This window comes from Poromitra crassiceps (genome assembly GCF_964638095.1).
Source record: "Poromitra crassiceps genome assembly, chromosome: 8".
Taxonomy (NCBI): Eukaryota; Metazoa; Chordata; class Actinopteri; order Beryciformes; family Melamphaidae; genus Poromitra; species Poromitra crassiceps.
In genome coordinates this window covers 7,306,383-7,328,825 of record NC_139629.1, presented here as the reverse complement: position 1 = coordinate 7,328,825, position 22,443 = coordinate 7,306,383, and the positions used below count along the sequence as shown (strand labels likewise).

The 22,443-nt window shown below is 43.4% G+C and overlaps 1 protein-coding gene across 1 annotated transcript in view; it reads left to right on the top strand.

Annotated features, from left to right (window-relative positions):
• dgkg (diacylglycerol kinase, gamma) overlaps positions 1–22,443 on the top strand; it is a gene marked incomplete at its 3' end in the record, with an annotated part of 116,709 nt that overhangs the window by 29,686 nt on the left and 64,580 nt on the right. The window contains exons 14-20 of the mRNA XM_083642126.1: positions 382–480; positions 2,753–2,863; positions 2,964–3,037; positions 8,367–8,441; positions 10,716–10,801; positions 11,048–11,137; positions 15,615–15,775. Coding sequence (XP_083498252.1) covers positions 382–480; positions 2,753–2,863; positions 2,964–3,037; positions 8,367–8,441; positions 10,716–10,801; positions 11,048–11,137; positions 15,615–15,775 — 696 coding nt within the window. The remainder of the gene's footprint in view (positions 1–381; positions 481–2,752; positions 2,864–2,963; positions 3,038–8,366; positions 8,442–10,715; positions 10,802–11,047; positions 11,138–15,614; positions 15,776–22,443) is intronic.

The window sequence follows — 22,443 nt, the reverse complement described above, 5'->3', positions numbered from 1 at the left end:
ACACACACACACACACACACACACACACACACACACACATTGTTCTTGCCCTTGCCTTTAAGTCCACTAGATGTCACCATTGAGTTGTGCATTTTCTTTTCCTCAATATCAACCGCACTGTCAAAGCTCACACATTCACAGAACAGTTGTTGTCTGTTCTATGTTTTCAGCGAGAAACCATTTCATGCATAATGCAAAAAGTTTTTGAATGACACTGCATTGCCGCCGGGCGTTGAAAGACGGTGGTATAAGTTGTCGGGCTGAATGGCTTGAATAGTAAAGTCAAGTGTTTTATTATATTTATACACACTTGATCCATCCAGTCTCACAGATGCATTCCACCTACAGTTCTTATGTCTCTGCCTGTCCTCTCCTCTGTAGGTCCACAACAAGTGTGCATCCAATGTGAAGCCAGAGTGTGATGGAGGAGCCCTGAGGGACCACACTCTCCTGCCCTCGTACATCTGCCCCACTGTCCTGGTGAGAATGCTTTTCTTTGCTGTCCTTCAGCTGCTTCCACTGTTCCCCAGCAAAACGAGGAATAGTTTAACCCATTTGATACCTGATGCAGCATTTGTGTGTGTATCCCTTTAAGACTTTACGTCTTAAAGGGATACACACACAAATGAGGGATATAAATGCTGCATCAGGTATCAATGGGTTAATTTCACTGTAACATCATTCACGAGTAAAGATCAGTTACAGTGTATGAGTTGACTATTGTAAATCATACAGCAGCTTTCACTCTCACCACTATTATCTCTCTATGTACCTTGTAGACCAGGAGTGGCCAACCAGTGAGAGACTAGAGCCAAAAACAAAATGGCGGTGGTGCTGCAAAGAGCCACATCACGTATCAGGCTGTTCTCATTCTCTGTTCATACTAGAAGGTGTAAAACACTCTGCTTTCACATCAGAGACCGCGGTTCACGTCGCGGCGTGTTCAAAGTCGACATTTCAACCAGAAGTTGCTTTTAACTTTTGTACTATTTAACCATAACCGTAACCCTAACATAGCCATAACCCTAACCCTAACCTGGCTTTTTACCACGTCATATGATGTAAGCGTCACTGTCTCTGGGAGCTTGGCAAATTTTTCAGAACAACTGTCTTGTTTTTCTGCTTGACTTTTCAATTTTTGCTTTTTTCCTAAATTGGTTCATATTTGCGCTTTTGCATTTCCCTGCCATTTTTTTAGAGCGAACTTGTCTTAAAATAAAATGTCAAAACACTCAACAGCAAAATCACAATTATTTTTTCCATTTCCAAAATGATTGGTTAGCTGCCTTTCTCTCTCTCTCTCTCTCTCTGTCTCTCTCTCTCTTTCCTCTCTCTGTCTCTCTCTCTCTCTCAATTTCCAAGGTATATGATTGGTTTGAAGTGGTTGGCTCTAAATGACGCTAAATGTCCTTTCAAAAGTTGAATGATTCATCTGGGCGCAGCAGCAACAGATGTTTCAGCCAAAAGGCCTTCTTCAGTGTTGTCAGCACAGCTGACTGTCTGTCGCTCTCTCCTCTAAACACTTTGTCTTGCACCTAAGTTCTTCTCATTGGATTGAGTGTGCTCGCTACTGGTGAGTTTGGACAGTGTGAAAAATACACACACACACACACACACACACAATTTGATTGAAGAACCACATAAGAATGAGCAAAGAGGGCTGGTGAACTTTGGTTTGGCCACACCCCTGTTATAGTTTAACGTCGTAACGTCCAAACTCACCAATAGCGAGCACACTCGATCCCAATCGTTCAACTTAGGTGCAAAGCCAAAAATCATAAGTAAAAAAGGAAACAGCACTCTAGATGTCCTTTCAATATTTAATTAGTACCTGGGACAGACAACAGTACAACGGACGTGTTTCAGCATGAGGCCTTCATCAACGTCTTCATCTAAAGTGCTGGCCTGCTTCCTTTTTTAACAACAGAAATCTTCCCATATGCATCCCTGGGACATCATCAGTGACATCATTATTGACCAAAATCATCTCATGACATCACTGATGATGTCATAGGCACTGCCTATCTCAGATTGCCTATGCCTTCTCAGATTCATCAGTGATGTCATAGCAACTGATGATGTCATAGGCATTGTGACAAAAAAAGAATATTTTATATATTTTTTGTTTTATTCCCAACTGTGAGAGGCAGCAATGTGCCGCAAGGCATCCAGTCTGCCGGAAAGCCATTAGAAGAAGAAGAACATTTTGTTTTATTATATTCTATAATTATATGTACTGTAGTAGTATTAATACATGTAATTGAATCATTTCCTTACACATACAAATATATTTGCCATGCTCATCTTTCTAATTGCCTGCCAGTCAAAACGTCATCACATTCATTGTTATTGTTGACCTGCTAACGGTTCACACCACAATTTTGCTGTTGCTGTGGTCTGGAGATTTGTCCCTGGTGTGGAGCAATGTTTATAATGGAAAACTGAAATATTGCATAATAAGAAAATGAGAAAAGATTTGAGATACAAATGTATTGCTATTACATTAATAAAAGTAAGGACATCTTTTTGGGAAGTTAGGGTTATGGATGTTTTTTTTTTTGATTTTCGAAAGTAGTTGCAATGGGATTTTAAAGACATCTTGCAATAGGAGGGCCATGACCAAAGGCTGATGCTATTTGGGGGGCCTTGGCATGGAAAAGTTTTGGAACCCCTAAAAGACCAGGTTCCACTACTCGTCCAAGGCTGCTCGTTTCTCCATCCATTCCATCAATCTGTGGATCTCGCTCCATAGGACCGCCATTCGGCGGTGAAACGCGGAGAGGGGGAATCCCCACCCAGCACCAGCCCTGACGACGTGAATCAGACTTTCAAGTTCACTCCTGGAGATAGACAGACACTGCAGGTACACCAGCCCATCGCCAAAAATCCATAACTTGAAATGAGTGGTCAAAGCCTGACAGTGTGTGTTTCAGTGTATTTTCCCTGCCTGTGTGTCTGTCCAGATCAGCCCTCTCCCCGGTACACACCCGCTCCTGGTCCTGGTCAACCCCAAGAGTGGAGGGAGACAGGGGGAGCGGTAAGTTGCCGCCACTCACGGGACCCTCTGCCATGGTCAGGTGGTCTTCTCCGCTTTCATCTTTTGTCACAGTCATTGAGAAAGCTCGAGGAGCACAAGCAGAGAGATTACTAGACAAAGATGATGACAATTATCCAACTTCCTGTTAACACTTTAAAACCCGATTCTCCAAGTCACATTTCACATTCTGGAGAAATCTTCTGTGGTTCCACAGACTTATGTAGGATTCAAACATCTGCGAGTGACACGGACTACGGATTGCAGGGGCGGCCGTGGTTAAGATCCGTTTGTGCGGGCGCTCGCTCACAACGGACAATTGTGTTCTTTAGACTTAGAGGCATAGTTCCTCTTTTGGCTTAATGGAAATGCCTGAATATGCTGTGTTTTGTCATGAACTGGGGAAAGACGATTACAGCACTTCTCAGGAAACTGAATTCCAGGATAGAAAGAGAGGGATTTTAACGATGCTCTCTCCTGTGTCTCTGAACGCTATATTTCAAGAAGGAAGAAGGCCATCTGATCTGTAAATAAAAGTCTTCAGTGTTGCACAGCTCTATTACCTACCACACTACAGAGACCAGCCAAGGCTTGTTGCTCTGCCACAGCATGACACATTACCATAGCAACACACTCTTACTGTAAATACACTTAAAAACCATCAGAAAGGAAATTATTCTCTATTAATAGACACAAAGGAAATTATTCTCTAATAGACACTTCAAGCACGAAATATGCTTTTATTTTCCAGCATGTACAACAAGAGGCTATTTTCTGTGCTATTTCCGTCTGCCGTTTTTTTTTTAAAGATATTTTTATTGGGCAGTTTTCAATTTTCATACATAACAAAACAATACAAACAGAAAAAACAGACAGAGAAAAACAAAAACAACAACAACAAAGAAAACAGAGGGTATCCCCCCTCCCCCCTCCCGGTATGGTAGACATTTCGCTCTCTTTCAAATATAAAATAAAAGTAAAGTCAACTACAGGAGGTAATATTCAATCAAATCAAAACCAATAAACAAATTAGGTATATGGAGTGGACATAATGAAGGTAATCTTAGAACCTTATAAAGCCAGTACCAGTCAACTATCCAAGAGGGTGTAATGAAGGTAATGAGGCCAGAAAGGAGCCCCATATTTTCTTATAAGTTGCCGGCTTCCTTCTCACACTGTACAGGATCTTCTCAGGAGTACTATATGATGTTAATTCGTTCAACCAATGTCTCTGAGAGGGAGACAGTTCAGATTTCCAATTTAGCAATATACACTTTTTGCCAGCTGTACCTGCAAGTAATATGAAGTATTTCTTATTGATGCTCACCTCCAGAGATCGAATGTCTATTTCCGTCTGCCTTTGTTGTGAATACTGAAATGATTAAAGGATGATGATGAGTTTCTTTGTAGTTTTCACGTTGTACTTTTATGAATGTTGCGCCAAGTTTGATTTAACACTTCCAGCTTTATTGCCACTTACTAGAAGCTGTGGAAGCATTTCCTCTACAGTGTTTTTTTTTTTTTACTGATTTTTGTACTACATATCCTGAGGGAAACTTCGGAGGAAGCCAGCTACTCGATGGTTCGATTAGTCTTTTTCCCCTATACCCAGGTCGGACGACCGATTTTCACATCAGGACCGCTACGGGCCTCCACCTGAGTTTCCTCTGGCTTCGCCCTGCCCAGGCATAGTTCACCATCTTTCGGGTCCTATCGCACGCGCTCGCACTCCACCTCCCCGACGGTGCGGGCGAGACGGGGCGGTCTCTCATCCATCCACCTCCACAAACCTACAGTACCAATCCGTTACAAGTTGTGTATCAAGTGTTGCGTCGTGTTACGTATTGTTACGTATTAAATCAATCTATCCCAGCCAGTAGTCTAATAACACACCCTCTTATTGGTGCTGGCTGAAATGGCTTGCCAAAAAAACATCTCCGTTTGACATACTTGTTCTCATGAGCTTTCTGCTGGCTGACCCTGCTCTACTGAAATGTGTCAAAGTGCAATGAAATTGATACGGCAATATATGGTGATATTCTTTTCCGCAATACTGTATCGATATTTACGAAAAGTATCGTGCTATATCGCCATATCGATTTTTTGCACAGCTGTCTGTTCAGTGACACAATAAGAATACTTTTTATTTCAGTGTGTTCAGTAACACACTCAACATTCAGTAGTTTTGACTCAATTTGTGCATTAATTTATCAATATAAAGTGATGTACATATTATTAAACTACCTGGGTGGTACACAGCGAGTTGTATTTTCAGCTCTGTCTTTTAATTTTCAATCAATTATGTAGAGTATTGCAATATATCGCAATATGTATTGTATTCTAATGTATCGTGATACAGTCGTATCGTGACCCATGTATTGTGATACGTATCGTATTGTGAGGTCCTTGCCAATACCCAGCCCTGTGTATATTAGAAGCCAACACAATCAACCTGTGCAAAGCTGCATGAAGGGGATTGTAGAGGCTTCAGTGATATAACTCCCACAAGGTTACAGAAAACTGCTGTGTCAGCCGGAAGCCTGTTAGATACGGGCCGTTTGTGGGAGCAGAAAGATCATAGTTGGAAGAGTGAAGAGCTTGCAAACTGAAACTCTTCACTTCTTTTATTTCTTCAAATTATTTCATTCTTTCATTAATCCTAAAAACTGCATTAATGTTTTAGAACAGTTTGTTTTGTATATTTAAATTCTTTGAGTTATGTGTACTTCTGATACTTTTTCAGATATTTTACTTGTATCTTCTAACATATAGTTGGATGGTGGAACGTTCAGCTCATGAATGACATCTATGAAACACATAGTGGTCACTCTACTCCAGGGGATACTCAACTTGCTTTGCCCGGGGGCCACTTTCGTGAAATGATAGAAGGCCAGGGGCCAGTTAATAAACAATCAATATACATTTTTCTGTAGCGGATTGTAGGTTTTTGGGGTGTCAGCCGGAGTTTAGTCTGACAATGAAGAAAGGAATCTCTTGCGCTTCAGCTCCCCCGCAGAGGGAGGACGGTGCTTCTCAGAACAGGAGGATAATCACAGGAAAGGAAGGATCTGGAGCACACGGGTCACTGGTGAAATGGTTTCTTTTTTAATAGGCTAAGTGCACCAACGTTTCGACGCAACGCGTCTTCATCAGGGTTAAACGTTTAGACGTTTAGTCTGACAATGTTGTGCACACCGGATAGTTAGTTAGGTTAAGTTAGTTAGGTTAAGTACATACATAAGTGCCTGGGTAGCGAGCAGACGGCAGTATTTGACAATTTAGCAGCTAAATCATAGATTATTGAAAGATATTCCATATTCCAAACTGAAATGCTATGACAGATGTGGAGTATTGGCCAGAATGACATGAACATTTGGACACTTATTCAGTGGATATCTTGCATGTTGCGTTCAGGTGCACTGTAAAAAAAAAAAAAAAAAAAAGCAATTCCATCGCGGGCCACACAGGGGGAGCCCGCGGGCCACATGCGCAAGTTGAATGTCACTGCTCTACTCCATACAAGTCCACTGCATGTCTCACTAAATTAGTTGCTTTTGAGTGTTGTTTGGATAATGTACATGAAAGGTATATTTACTGGCCTGATTTGTTTGTTTTTAAGTCTGTGCCTATTTACTTGTGCATGATCTATTCATATCATACTGTACGTTGAACTAGAGCTTAAATATTAACTTTGACTTTGTACTATGGTTGCACTATTTGAACAGCATTTTCATAATTCTTGTATTTTCTGTGACGCTTTTTCAAATGTCATTCTCGTCCAAAGACTTGCACACATGAGAAGTCTTGTGGCAGGTGGGTTGGTGGAGTAGATGCACTTAGAAGAGGAAGGTTCACCCCCGCACTGTCTTCACTTGCTCAACTCGGTGCTGGGTGCTGGGGTGCTCCCCATTACGCAAGTTTAATATGCAACCTTTCGGTACAAGACCTTTTTCAAGTATATGTACAGTATATGCATAAACATTGTATTTTAAACTCCCGTTTGAGCAAGTGAAGACAGTGTGGGGTACGTGTCCCTTCCTCTTCACATTTCATTCTAAACATTTATTCCATTTTCAAATCCCAATCAAGCATAATCAGGAATTATACTGTAAAGGTGTGTTCACACCGAGATATTTATTTTTCGCTCTGTCGCTCAAGTCAACCCTTTGGAATCGCTCTGTCGCTCTGTTTAAATCGCTCATCAACAGGCACACGAAATGACGGACATGTGGGGGATATAACGTTACGCAATGTCATGCTGTTTGTCCACTACGAGCCACCGTCATTGTTTACAAGCTAGCGTGCTCCTAATGTGAGCTGCATACCGGTAGTACAGGCTTCACTTCATGTCAGCTGTCAGCCTGTCAATGCGGTTTGTTGCCACACAATAAACCAGCGGTTTGTTCCAAGCCAGAGTGATCCTTGACTCGCTCTCACACGGCAGCCAATCAGCGTTGAACAGCGAGCGACTGATGCCAGCGTATTTTCGCTCGAGTTGGAATATTTCATCTTGAGCGACGAGCGTATTTTCTCCCTATCGCTCTGTCTCTGCCGCTCGGACGCCCAGCGATTATTCTCCCAGGCGAATATACACTCAATCGCTCGTTTGCATTGACTTTGTATGTAAACTCGACGCCAGTGAAAAACTTTAATAGGTCGGTGTGAACGCAGCTTAAGTGGACACCTGCTGAGTTAAAGAGCGTCATAATCTGCCCACAAGCTGTTAAACGTGCAGTAATACGCTGTTAAATGCGCAATATTTTGTTCAGTAAGATAAAAACAGATTTAGATTTTCTTAATAATGATGATGCACATAATTTGAGTTGGTTGTTTACGTATGAAACTTTTGGACTGGCTTGCTACTTGGAAAAAGCTTGGGACATGAGAAAAAAAGCTCTTTATCAGGAAAAGGACAAAGAAAAAAAAATTATAAAAAAAAAAAAATGTATGTACAGTAAGTGTGTATATGTGTATGTATATGTACATACGTATGTGTATATATTATATACTTTGTTTATTTTTGTTTGTATATTGAGGTACAGCCGGATGTTATGTTTATATATAATTTGGTGTGATAGTGTCTTGTAATCCCATGTGGGATGGGCCAGAAATGGCATGACACAGAAATAAAAACTAACTAACTAACTAACTAACTGCAGTAATCTGTCCATAATGCTTTTTCTTTCTTTCTTTCTTTCTTTCTTTCTTTCTTTCTTTCTTTCTTTCTTTCTTTCTTTCTTTCTTTCTTTCTTTCTCTCGCTCTCTCTCTCTCTCTCTCTCTCTCTCTCTCTCTCTCTCTCTCTCTCTCTCTCTCTCTCTCTCTCTGTTCCAGGGTACTGAGGAAATTGAGGTACCTGCTAAACCCCAGACAGGTGTACAGTTTGGACCAAGGGGGGCCAATGGTGGGGTGAGTCTGCTGCATACAGTGTTTCATTCCTGCTGGTCACAGCCAAAAAAAGCCCTACCCAGCACAAGAGGCTTGAATGCTTTACGTGAAGGCGATTGGCCTCAACCCTCTGCTCATGGCCATTCTTTTACTTTCATTCTGTGCATCTCTCTCTCTCTCTCTCTCTCTCTCTCTCTCTCTCTCTCTCTGTCTCTCTCTCTCTCTCTCTCTCTCTCTCTCTCTCTCTCTCAGTCATGACTAGCCATCTCCTGCCCTCGAGAGTCCATTGTAGGAAAAGGCCTTGTGATGCACCCAGGTCTCAGTGGAGAACGCTGTAGATCAGTGGTTCTCAAACCTCCCGTGTCTCAGTGGAGAACGCTGTAGATCAGTGGTTCTCAAACCTCCCGGGTCTCAGTGGAGAACGCTGTAGATCAGTGGTTCTCAAACCTTTTTTTTTTTGCCTTCAATACTGCAATACTTCGAAAACTGCGAGAGAAAACTATAAGCAATGAATGAATGATAACCCACCTTTTGAAGAATATAACATTACACAATACGAAATGGAGTGAAAGACTTGCAATTAGTGCCTCCTGAGCAGATTTATATTAAAAAAAAAAAACATGATTTATTCTTACAGTTTTCCATGTCCCCTTTCTCTCAATTACCTGGAGGTACCTGTAGTAGTAGTAAGTAGTAGTAAGTAGTAGTAGTAGTAGTAGTACCTGTAGTACCTCCACGTACCAAGTTTGGGGGAAAACTGCTGTAGATAATACATCTGGGACTTCAGAGAATTAAAAGAACTGAAGTGGCATAATACTGTTGAGCAATAGTTGTGTAATTAGCCATTAGCAGCTAGTTGCCATTGCTGCTATCAGGGTGAGAGCGACTGCACTCACACAGTGCATACACACATACACACATACATATTACACACATACATACACACATACATACACAGATACACACATGCATACACACATACAAACACATCATCAGAGACTGCATCAAGGTCTCTTGTCAGAGGAGAATTAACCCATTACCAGCCAAACTCTCCACTCTGTTACCATGAGCTCCTTAGCAACAGGCTCAGTGGGCTTTGAAGCGAGAGGCAGCTCACCCTGACTAATTTGTTTAGCGAATGCAATTAGCGAGCTGTCTTTTCTTTTCTAATTTGGCCCTTTGTTGATGCACACTTTCTCCTAAGGCGTCATGCATAAAGCATAGCCACACAAACAGTCGGGCTTATGTGGCCGTATCAATATTTTATGCTGGCGTGTGCGAGTGTTGTGGTCAGATGCGATACGTCCACAGCTCCTTGCTGTGGAAATAGCCCCACAGCGGTGGCGTGTTTTATGCCTCGCTCTACCTTCTGTCGGGTTGGTGTAGTTCACCTGCGTGGCCATTAGAGAGGGCTATCTGCCTCACGTCCTCCATACCCCCCCCCTCAGAGGGAAAGTGGATCTGGCCTGATCCAGAAATAAATCTACCACCTACTCCCATCAGTCCGGAGCGTCAAGGTAAGAAAGTAACATGACGGCTACATCGGAGGCATCTGGTGGCTATTTGTGATGATTTGTTCAGACATTGTAGTGAAGGTCAGAGTGGTCGTATCATATTGTGTTATAGATGAGACTGCCATCTGTCTTGACAGAGTACCATGTTGAAAGCATGTCAGGGGGGGCAGCCGGTGAAATACTGCATAACCATTCCCTGCATAACCCTCATTGCATTTTACAACAAGACGTAGATGAGGTGGAGGTGGGCTAGGGGTTGTTTTTGTCCAGGGCCAGGTGGCGGCTGGGAGAGGTGGCGGTGTCCTGTTTGCAGCTGTCTCCTGGTGGAGAGAGATGAAAGCTACTGTCCACACCTTTGTCCCCACACACATTAAAGGTCCCTTTGAAGGGCACGCGCTCTATGGCCGCCTCCTGCTTTCGAGGGCCAAGAGTGGAGTGAACACAGCTGGAGAGGGGATGACACACTGATCAAATGATAAAACGATGCATGTCTGTCTGTCTCGGTCTCTCTCTCTCTCTCTCTCTCTCTCTCTCTCTCTCTCTCTCTCTCGCTCTCTCTCTCTCTCTCTCTCTCACACACACATATCATCATCAGTTCATTATCATCTCATTATCAGTCCCTCAGTTCAAATCATCAGATCATTCAAACCTAGGAAAAAAATCCCAATATCAGCTGAAATCCAATCAAAGGAGTTATCACCAGGAGGGGGGGAGGGATCTGTTTAGTGCTCATGGGTTTCTGCTTGTCAGCTAAAATCTACTGGATCTTCTCTTCTCCTAGGCTCAACTTTTTCCATGATGTCCCTGATTTCCGGGTGCTTGCGTGTGGAGGTGATGGCACTGTGGGCTGGATCCTCGACTGTATAGGTAGGTATACTCCATGTTCTGGTCTCATTCTGTGACTGGCATACCTCATTACACTGACAGTTTCTGTTATATGTTATATGTCGTTAACTTCAATATTAACCTTTTGATTATCTCAATTACTCCCTTCCAATTAGTCTGAGTGAATTCAAACCCCAAACACATTGCAAGTCATTGCAAGCACCTCGTCCAGTTACCATAATGACCAAAGACAATATAATTGTGATCTGTCTGTCCTTGTCCCTGCAGACAAGGCTAACTTTGCCAGGCACCCTCCAGTGGCAATCCTCCCTCTGGGCACAGGGAACGACCTGGCTCGCTGCCTACGCTGGGGAGGAGGTGAGAAGCCCACTGGATTATCTGTGTGTGTGTGTGTGTGTGTGTGTGTGTGTGTGTGTGTGTGTGTGTGTGTGTGTGTGTGTGTGTGTGTGTGTGTGTGTGTGTGTGTGTGTGTGTGTGTGTGTGTGTGTGTGTGTGTGTGTGTGTGTGTGTGTGTGTGTGTGTGTGTGTGTGTGTGTTCTTGTACTTATATCCATGTGAGGACATTTGGCCCTCAAAGTAAGTGAAGTAAAAGTGTACTTTTATAGCACCTTTTATAAACTGTGGTTACAAAATGCTTCACAATGCGATACTATAACAATAAGGACACACAAAACATGGATGGTTAAACATATTAAAATAGTAAAACATCGAGCATAATAATAAAATGATATAATACAAAGTAAAACTGAGTCGTCCTAAGCCATAGAGTACCACAGGAATGAGTCCGGAAGTAGCACTTCGAGAAAGTGAATGGGAATGGTTAGGTTAGGTTAGCTCAACTGCTGGGAGCGTCCCCCCCCCCCCGTGTGTGATTAATTCACACGTCAATAATATTTTTGGAACGTACATCAATCACGAAGTTTTGCAGAGCGTTATTGCATCACAATTTCATGCTGTATATTCACATCGCTCTTGGTGTGTAACAGCCTTAAGACTTAAGGAATTCATTTAGTCAAGGGAAGGTCCTCACAAGTCTTACCGATTGCGCCCAGTCATTTCTCAAAATCCAATTCAGGCTCGTATTCTATTGTGTCTAGGGGTTGACTGGCATTATGATAACATGATAAAGAAAACAATGAATCAGGCTGTTTATCGATTGAGATGCAGGCCCACTCACCCATTAGCTTTAGCGTTCCGACCCTCGGCAGCTGAGAAGCTCCGCCGGTTGGTTGCGTGAGGGATCCAAGGTAGTCCTCGCGTGATGAGAGTGTCCCATAAATATGGGACAGGACGAAAAGACGATAAACACTGCACAACGAAAATATAAACTAGCACAAACTATCAACAACCTGCGTTGCGGCCTTGGCCGCTATCTTCTGTGTGGACTCAACTGAGCTCAAGAGCGCAGGGGCGGCAGCCATCTTGTAGACCTGTATGGCAGCCCCGTGGGACAAGAAGGTGCCCTCTATCTAAGTCATTATTTATCATATCTAAGCTGGCAGGGGGGATCTACTGTGACACAAGCATAGTACATATGGCAGGCATAAGTGTGTTTTGGAGGGGAGGGGTGGGGCTGTACAGTCTGTCAAACTGTTAATATGCAAATCAGTTATTGTACTATAAATCCCTTGCCAGCCATTGGCTTGTTATAATACTTGAGGCCAGTAATTGGAACGTTGATGACTGCTTGATTGCTGTTGCTTTGAGGACCAGCGCAGCACTTTACCCACAGTTATGAAGGATGTTTTGTCAGTAGCCAATAAGCTGCCAGATCCTGCGGGGCTTTGGGCTTTTGTTGAGTAGCACGTTTCCCAGAAATGAACAGTGAAGTAGCAGCTGGATTCTCTGAAGCCATTTAGCTTGATGAACATTTAGATAGAGATACACTGTGGGAGGGAGAGGCTGATCTGTGTGTGAAAGTGAGGAGCCTATAGCTATTGCTCAGTTTCTAGCCCGTACACAACGCAAAGTGGCAGTTCTGTGTGGGCTGATGACTGAGAGAAGCCAAGGAAAACTTTAGGCAAATATAATCTGCTTCACATAAAACAGAAGAAAAATAACATACACAACATAACACAGACCTATTTAAAATGACATTAACAAGGAAAGCAAAAAAGAAATTGTAATGTAATGTGTTCTGCACACAGCATTCTGATTGAGCTGTGAATGCCCAAAGTTTGTTTGGTGAGCCCGGGGAAAAGACCATTGCAGTAGTCTACCCTTCCGGTAATTAATGCATGTATCACCTTTTTTTATAAGACATAAGACGCCTTCTCCTTCCAGCTGACTCTCAGTGCTCGATTCCACAGCCACAGCTCGAAGACCTCAATCATCCTTTCCTCTGCCTTCCTTAAGGTCCAACTTTCACAGCCATACACAGCGACGCTCCACATCGGTACTTTTGCTAGCTTCACTTTCAACTTCAGGCTTAGATCTTGTGATTTCCACACTTCCGTCACGTTTGCTGCAATGCTCCTGGCCTGTCCTATTCTTATCTTAATGTCTGTAGCGCTGTCTCCTTCAGGGGTGATATAAGATCCCAAGAACTTAAACTTCTTCACATTTTCAAGTTCATCATCCTGGATTTTCCTGGATTTTCTGAAGATGCCTTCAGCTATATTTCTAAGGTGATAAAAAGCTGATCTTGTAATGGTATTGATATTGATCAAATTGAGATGGGCATCCATAATAACAGCAAGATTCCTAGCTTGGTCTTTACTCTTGAGAGACAGGGAGTCAAGGTGAGCCCTAATAGTCTGCCTGTTTTCCTTAGTGTCGAAGAAATCTCTCTCACCTGTGAATGCCCAAAGTGCTGAGAGGGTGTGTGTGTGTGTGTGTGTGTGTGTGTGTGTGTGTGTGTGTGTGTGTGTGTGTGAGAGTGAGTGAGTGAGTGAGTGAGTGAGTGTGTGTGTGTGTGTGTGTGTGTGAGAGTGAGTGAGTGAGTGAGTGAGTGAGTGAGTGTGTGTGTGTGTGTGTGTGTGTGTGAGTGAGTGAGTGAGTGAGTGAGTGTGTGTGTGTGTGTGTGTGTGTGTGTGTGTGTGTGTGTGAGTGCGTGTGTGTGTGTGTGTGTGTGTGTGTGTGTGTGTGTGAGTGAGGTGTGTGTGAGTGTGTGTGTGTGTGTGTGTGTGTGTGTGTGTGTGTGTGTGTGTGTGCGCGCACACACACACACGTGTCAGCAGGTTCAGGATTAAATGTGATGAGATACAGGGGGAAAGGGTACAATGTCATCATGTCTAAAGAGGAGCACAGTGTTTTTGAATTTGTCCGAAAAATGTGCGCAAACACACACACCTCACTCACGCACACACACACCTCACTCACGCACACACACACCTCAGTCACACACACCTCACTCACTCACACACACACACACACACACACACACACACACACACACACACACACACACACACACACACACACACACACACACACACACACACACATTGCACTCCCAGTGTGATAGCACTCATTAATGACTCACACCCTCGTGGCACTCTTGTAACATACTCCCAGTCGCGCCCCTGATCACTAATAAGGGGCCTGGTTGCTGAGGCTGACTGTCACCTGCTGGCTAGTCTCGCAGTGCCAGCCGTAGATGATATCTACCTGCGTCGCTGGAAGCTTGATGACGTCGACGGTGGGTCTGTGAGACTACCTGCTGGCCAACCCAGATCTCTGTCACCCTCCCTGGGGTGCTACCAGGCATGGGGAGCGCTCTCACAACCACCTGGGTCTCCATCACATGGCAGCCGAATCACTGACATTGTGTTTCAACCCATATACTCCCCATATACAGTATAGGCTTTTGGTATGGATATGGGTGAGCGCCAGTTCTGTTTGGAAATGAATATTCAGGTGCAGAACCAATGATTCAAATCTCAATCAAATTGTTGCTCAAATTTAGCTCAAGTCAAGTCAAGTTTATTTGTATAGCCCTAATTCACAAGCATGTCTGAGAGGGTGTCGCAGAGAATCTGTCTAGCTAAATCTAGCTGACACAAAAATAACAATAACAGTACTAATAATAATCATAATAATAACATGGTTGAACAATCTTATGTTAGAGAGAGACAGAGGGAAGGGGGGAGAGAACGTGGGGGAGGAGAGAGCAGGGAAAGGGAGGAGGTGGAGAGGGAGAAAGGTAGGAGAGAGCAGGGGAAGGGGGAAGAGGAGAGGGACAGAACAGACGGGCTGGGCGATATGGTCACGAATAGTCATAGGGGTCAAGTAAAATTTAGCAATCAAGTGATGTATTACAGTTACCAGGCGATATGATGCCACTGAAGAAACAACAAACGCTCACAGTAGAGTTGATAAAAACCCTCTAATTTTTGTCTACTCACTCCTGAGCCAATTTGTTAGCCCTATAGTATTCTACAATAGAATATTATAGGATATTATATTTTGCTATTTTACATGCAAACTGTATTCACCCTCTTATGTAGAAGAGACAGTCTGCCTTGAGAGACTAACAGGAAGTGTAAACACAATTGGGAAGCGATTGTGTTTACACTTCCTGTGGCAGAGCTTATCCCCGCAGCCTGCTTCCAGTGAGTCACTACAGCTTTCTCTGCTTTGAGCAGGTAAAACAGCCGGCGTTTTGAACAGGAAGTCGTAACACAAACGGGTCAAGTGGGCGGGGCTACATAAGAATAATACTGTGTGAATAATACTGTAAAATACATCATATTGATTAGATCTAGATTAGCCCATTGAGTACAAATAAATGTTGTGTCTGTGCGCATGTGTGCCAGGTTTGTGATTTTGTGCATTGGCTTGTGCTTGTGCTTGTGCTTGTGTAACGGGCATGTTTCTCCGGCGTGTGCGGCAGGCTACGAGGGCGGCAGTCTGCTGAAGTTCCTGCGGGACATCGAGCACAGCACAGATTTGCTGCTGGACCGCTGGAACATCGACATCTTCCCCGACGACAAGGACGAGAAGGGAGACCCCGTCCCCTACAGCATCGTCAACAACTACTTCTCCATCGGAGTGGTAAGTTTAGTTTAGTTTATTTGTTTATTATTTGTCAGGGAGCATATAGACCAAATCAGCGGGATGTTTACATTTACTTCCGGGTACCCCTGAGGTCCACACATTATAATGGCGGTGGACGGCACAAACTGACGTGTTGAAGACAAAAACAGACAAAGAAGACAAAAATGGTTCGTCCGTGTTGTGTTGTTGTTTAATATCATTCATAACAACACTTTCACTAACGTTAGTGGAGACCAGACTAGCTAATTTACCTGTTGGACCAGACTAGAGTAGACTTGAAGCTAAATTAAATTGACGTGGCGTCAGTAGCTCTGTCTGTACCAGGCTCTTTCTCGCCGAGAAGAGCCTGGTGACGCGAGGTTACTCTGTCTGTAACGTAAAAAAACAGCGAGTTTGACAGACAAACACACGTTATTAGCTAGCTAACACTACATAAAACAAACACAGAAGAAAGGCTAGATACGTCGGACAAGCATGTTTACCAACCGTTTAACCATTTAAATTGAAAGTAGTCGGCCGAAAACAACGAGAGGGTTTGACAGCATTTATTTGACAACACGCACATTTAAACCTGCCGCCTTCCCCAAGTGGTACCCGGAAGTAAATTTGTTTACATGGTGACGTCACGGTGATTTGGTCTATACAATAAGACATTAATCCCATAGGGGAAGAGATGCATTGTAACAGATTTAGCCATAGGCTAATTTCCATCTGGAGTCCCTGGGCAGGTGGATTCAGAAGCCATTCAGAGTTAAGAAAACACAATAAAATACATAAAGTGAAAACATGCACTATCTTACTGAGCAAAAAGAAGGACCTGCAATGAAACAGGTACTAACAGTACACATTCAAATAGGGAAAGGGCATAGGTTAGTACAAAAGATCACAAGATAAAATAATATGGACAATAAAGTAAAATAAATACATTAAAAAAAGCATCCAAGCAGACCGCTGGCCAAGCCACGCTCACACTAGTCTCTGCGACAATCGGTGAGCTCCGCCTACCAATCGTCTGAGAACCCCTTGTCACAAATAGTTGCTAATTGAACGGCCGCTGATAGAGAATGAAATTCCACAGCCAAAAGGTAAACAGTGAACCACTTGAAGGAAACCAGTTGAAATGAAATGATGGAGCCAGGAGTCAGAAGAAGTCGTCTGATATGATGTATTGAACACAGATCTTGGCCAAGAGATGCACTCTTGTATATTCACAGATGGATACACAGGCTTACATACATTAAACAGAAAGTCAAAGATACTTATAGGACACACATCAGATGACATGTCTTGATGCACTCTTGAAGGCTACTGTAGTGTAGACTCAACCTATCTGTTATTCTGGCCCTGTATAGGGCACAGTGGCACGGTGACAGGGCACAGTGTGCGATAGAGAGGAGCTGCAAATGTAAGGTACAAGTTATCTAAATACGTCTGTCTGTGTAAGTACACAGGTTATCCAAATATGATATCTATCTGTGTATGTACACAGGTCATCTAAATATGAAGTATGACTCTGTGTCATAACTATATGTAACTAAAATGGAAATGTATATGAATATATTAATAACTAGTGATAGTGATCTCTGATTCCCTTTTATCCGTTTACAAGCACACAACTTCCGTGTGTCACTGCCTCTTCTGCATGAAGGGCCACCCTAAGGACTCTGGATTGGTTCTGCGATGCCGTTTTTTTTCTTTTACTCTCAAATTGTTTCCACCCAGTTTTAGCAGCGGAAGCTGGGACAACGTTCTCAGTCTCTAGTTGAGCGACGTAGATAGAGAGACTGAGAGCTGAGTCTACGCTCACACTCACAGAGAATGACTCTGCATTTGGCTGACAGCTTTAAATTCAATATTAAAGTTTCCCTGCGTGGGCTGGACATGGTAGGTGTTATTTTAAAACACACACACACACACACACAAAAACCGAACAAAAAAGTTTTGTGTGGTAGGTGGTGGGCCGATCATACTCCACACTCAACAGTTATCCATATTGCTGCTTATCTGTAAAGATCAACATCTACACATGCGCCTCATGTGGCAGTACAGTGCGTTTCCGCCTCCAAGGTGCTGTTGCCCTGTTGCCAGCAAAATTGTCACTTTTATTAAACAACATAAACGCTACTTCTCCTCCATGTCCCCAATTTGTCTGTTTGAGAGCAAATAGTTGTTCAGTTAGACATAAGCACTTTGCAGATTCATCAGTGATTTCTTTCCCCATCCCTCCTGGACAGGTTAATGTCTGTTTGTGTTTCCGTTGTTAATTGGAGGAAATAAGAACACTGCCTGGTTCCAGTTGCTTAGCAACCCTTTATCTTGCCGTGTCCTGATGGTGAAACTAGCATAAAGGCTCAGAGACGTAACAGCAACAAGGCCACTGTGAAACCATTCCAGTGTCAGTCTCTGCTGATCAACCTCCAGTCAGGTCAGTCTCTGCTGATCAACCTCCAGTCAGGTCAGTCTCTGCTGATCAACCTCCAGTCAGGTCAGTCTCTGCTGATCAACCTCCAGTCAGGTCCAATTGTGGAAGCTTTCACTACAAGTGATGGTTGCTTCACATTTGTTTTTGACTGGTGAATACGCCAGCCAGCCATGGAGAGCTTTCCCATGTCACCAGACTTCACCCCTCCATCAAACAGGATCAACAGCATCCTGGGCTACATTATCCTACTACTGTACTATTATTGGAGGGCTGTGTGTGTGTGTGTGTGTGTGTGTGTGTGTGTGTGTGTGTGTGTGTGTGTGTGTGTGTGTGTGTGTGTGTGTGTGTGTGTGTGTGTGTGTGTGTGTGTGTGTGTGTGTGTGTGTGTGTGTCCGTATGTTCAGAGTTGCAAGGCGCACAGTTGCTTCGATCGCCTCCAAAATGTGCCGAAACACTTTTAGGGGTCTGGCATGAAAATGGTTCCGAAAGAAATGAAAAAGTTGTGCCCATAGGGGGCGCTACGGCAATGTTTTGATTTTAAATGGCCATAACACACACTCACTCACACATACATAACATACATCGCCTCCAAACTTGGGGAGTGTACTTAGGGGGACCTGACGGAGTGCAGTCCTGAATTTCATGAAATTTGGACAGCGCCACCTACTGGCAACGCCAAAAAAAGTGATCTATCTCGAGAACTGTTCATCCGATCGACTTCAAACATGGGGAGTGCTGCTGGGGACCCGACAAAGTGCCGTGCTAAATTTTGGCATGGGTTTGGTCACACCCCAAAAAAGTGTGCCTAGGGAGCATCGTCTCTAGAGTCTCCACGCTAGACATGAGCGAGCGTACTTTCCTCAAAAGTCATTGTCACTTCAAATTTCACCACAGTGATATTACTGTATACAACTGCTCCCGCACTGATCTTCTACAACAGGCCCCTGTACTGTATAGGATGCGTGTGTGTGTGTGTACGTGCGCGCCCGGGTGTTTGTGTGTGTGTGTGCGTGTGTGTGTGTGCTTGTACACATAAGGCATGTAGGCATAACATTGTCTCTAGAGGAAGCAGTGGCGTGCCGTCCATTAGGCGAACTAGGCAAATGCTAGGGGCGCTTGAGCCGTTGGGGGTGCCAGAGAGGGTAATTGTTTTTTTGTTTTTTTGTTTTTTTACAAATACTTTTTAATGATAATAGGCCTACTATCATTTTACAATAGTAGACAAAAAATAAGCACAACAACGTCTTAAGTCTTTAAATAATAGTGAAATCATTTTTCTAATTCTGGCTTTCTGGCTGCCTGGGCTGCAGCACTTTCACTACGGTCCCTAATCCATACCACCCCACCCCCTGCGCGGCCGCGCCTCCTTCTACCTGCTCAGAGCTTTTTCACAGAGTGGGGGAAGCCCAAGGGAGCTGGAAGGTGGGTGCTGAGGGTGCTGCAGCACCCCCTGGTGGCAAGAAATGGGATTTTCGAAATTGTTGGATTTGGCTGTCTTGTGTTTATACCACCAACAAAATGCATTAAAAAACAGTTTGTGCTTCCCAGCTCTAATCTTATTTCATACGCTCTCTCTTCAAAAGTGTTTGATTTTCATCATAATCTGGTTTTCCATAATAATAATAATAAGTTCAGTGTTTATGCCTGTGTTGCTGTCTGTTGTAGTGTAAAACGACAGGTGCTTACATGAAAGTGAGTGAGAAAAGGAGAGGATACTGAATAATGACATCACAACAGTATAATCCTAATGTTAATTTAAAATTAAATTCTTCTAAATATGGATGAAAGTCCAAAAAACGTCAAATTTTATACGGTGCTGCCCTTGCGGGCAGCACCGAGAGTCCCTTCCTTACAGCACCCCCTACCTAAAAGTACTTCCAGCGCCACTGGGGAAGGGCGATTCTGAGCCTGCACTGCAGTGGTGGAATTAGCTGCGATATAATTTGTATTATATTTTCTTTGGGGGGGGGGGGGGGGGGGCACCAGCAAAAATCTTGCCTAGGGCACCAACTTGGTCAGGCACACCACTGAGAGGAAGCCAACAATATAATGTGTGTAGCCACCACCACATGCATACAGTACGTGCGTCGTGCCATGTACATTTTGATTGTCTTGGCTGAATAACAGTTGTTTGTTTTTATCATAGTATTACAGGAATTCAATAAACCGCTGACCTTCTGCAAACAATGACTCATTCTTCTCATATCAGAGAAGGGAGGCTAGGTGGTGGCAGCAGGGGACAAGGTCCTCTCTGTGGCCTGGGTGGCAGTGCCAGTGTGTCAGATAGAGGGAGACAATGGCACTCGATCGGCTGTGCTGGTTCAGTGATGCTGATACACTGATCCGATCAAAACACAACATTCGACCTGAGCTGTCTACAATTAACCTCCTGAGACCCGAAAACTACATTAGAAAACGACATGAAGTTGATTTATTAAGTCTTGCTGGAAGATGAATTGCAGCGACATTTCTTTCAAAAATGCAATGCATTCATGTATTGTCGGGTGTAGGAATTGGTGTGCTGAGCTTCTACTGCCACAAAAGGGCACTGAAACATTTTTGTCTTTTATATCTCGCTCTGTTTTGAACGCAGGCACTGCCATCTCCAAATTCTGCATCAACATTTCACCGTCAGATATATAGAGTCTGTATCCATGTTTTGCCCATATACATGGCAGTTACATTGGCAAAACTCATAATCACAATTATTTTTGGACTGATATTGAGATCACGATTACAATTACTGGTTGACTTTGGCAACATCATGCATTTATTGAACTTGAAAAAATGTGTCTTTTTAATAATGGATTTCTTTGAACTTTAAATAGAATAGAACTGAAAACTAAAATAAATGCAAATAAAAGTAAAAAAAAAATATATAAATAAAATAAATATATAAAAGAAAGATTGTTTCATCTCAATTGTCTTGTTTGCATAATTGTGGGAAGCCAACATTTTAATTGAGATTAAAAGTCGATTAACTGCTACCGTGGCTGTTTCCCTCGTGCTTTGACAAGGCTCCAATGCAGCATGGCCATTAAAGGCAGCGACAGATCGCAGTGCCTCCAGGAGCCATCGTGACAGATGGCTGAGTATCTGGCCTGCAAACGACACCTGAGCAAACCAATGCCTGACTCACACCCATGATGTCACCATTAGAAGCCCTCAAATCTGCTTCCATAACCATATTGGGTTAGCGTTTCCTGCTGCCTTCCCATCACAGACCACCTTGCTGCTTGGGGTTCGGTCGCCAAGGCCACATTTGAAAGCTTCCACAGTCATCTGTCCATTATCTCACCAACTTAACTATGGATGACATGGTGTGTGGAGCATGTGGCAGGCTGAGCCAAGGCACTCAGAGCTACAAGTCAAAATGGGTATTAGCCTAAGTGATTCTTTCTACTCTTCATTCTGTGCTTATTTGGTTTTTCTGTTCGGACATTGTAAGTTGTTTGCAACCTAATAGGGGTGTGTAGCGATAAGCGTATTCGTATTGAACTGCTTTGACACCAGGCTTTAGGTTCAATACGCATTGCAAACCAAACAAATGTTTCACTGCGGTCTTTAAAAAATACTGTCATTAGGAAAAAATAGACAGAAAATAATCAAATAAATAAGTAAAATAGATTTTCTCTGCCATTTTTACTTTTTTTGTATCGAAAACGTACCGATCTGTAGCCTGGTATCCAGCCCCATATGAATTGCAGTTGTCAGCACTCTTCATTCAAGGATTCATTGCGGCTGGTTACCAGGCTACCGAACCGTGACACCACTGTGCTGTATCGAACCGAACCATGAAGTTTGTGAACCGTTACACCCCTACTATGCTCCGATTTTTTTTAACAACTGGCAGAAAATGGACCTCAAGAAGCTGTTTATGTAAAAAGATCATGTTACATTTGTATTTGTCTAAGGTGCCTTGGGTTCAATTTCAGGCTCGCAGCAGCAGCAGCATGTTTTTCAACAGCTCCATCAGCCTGTAAGCACACTGTTTTAATTTGAAGATAGAAGGATGTGTGAGGCTTCTGCTTCCCATCTCAGCCCCACTGTGTCCACATTGACGCACTTCATGGCTCCATTCATTACACACAGCTCACATCTCCTGCCCTCACCAAGGAGCCGAGAAAGAAGGAAAAGACATCACTCACGTCACAGCATTCACATTTTGCATTGGGGGCCAGTTCTATTCAAGTCAATGGGGCAGGCATGCAAAGTCCGACTATGAACCATCATATCTGTGTTG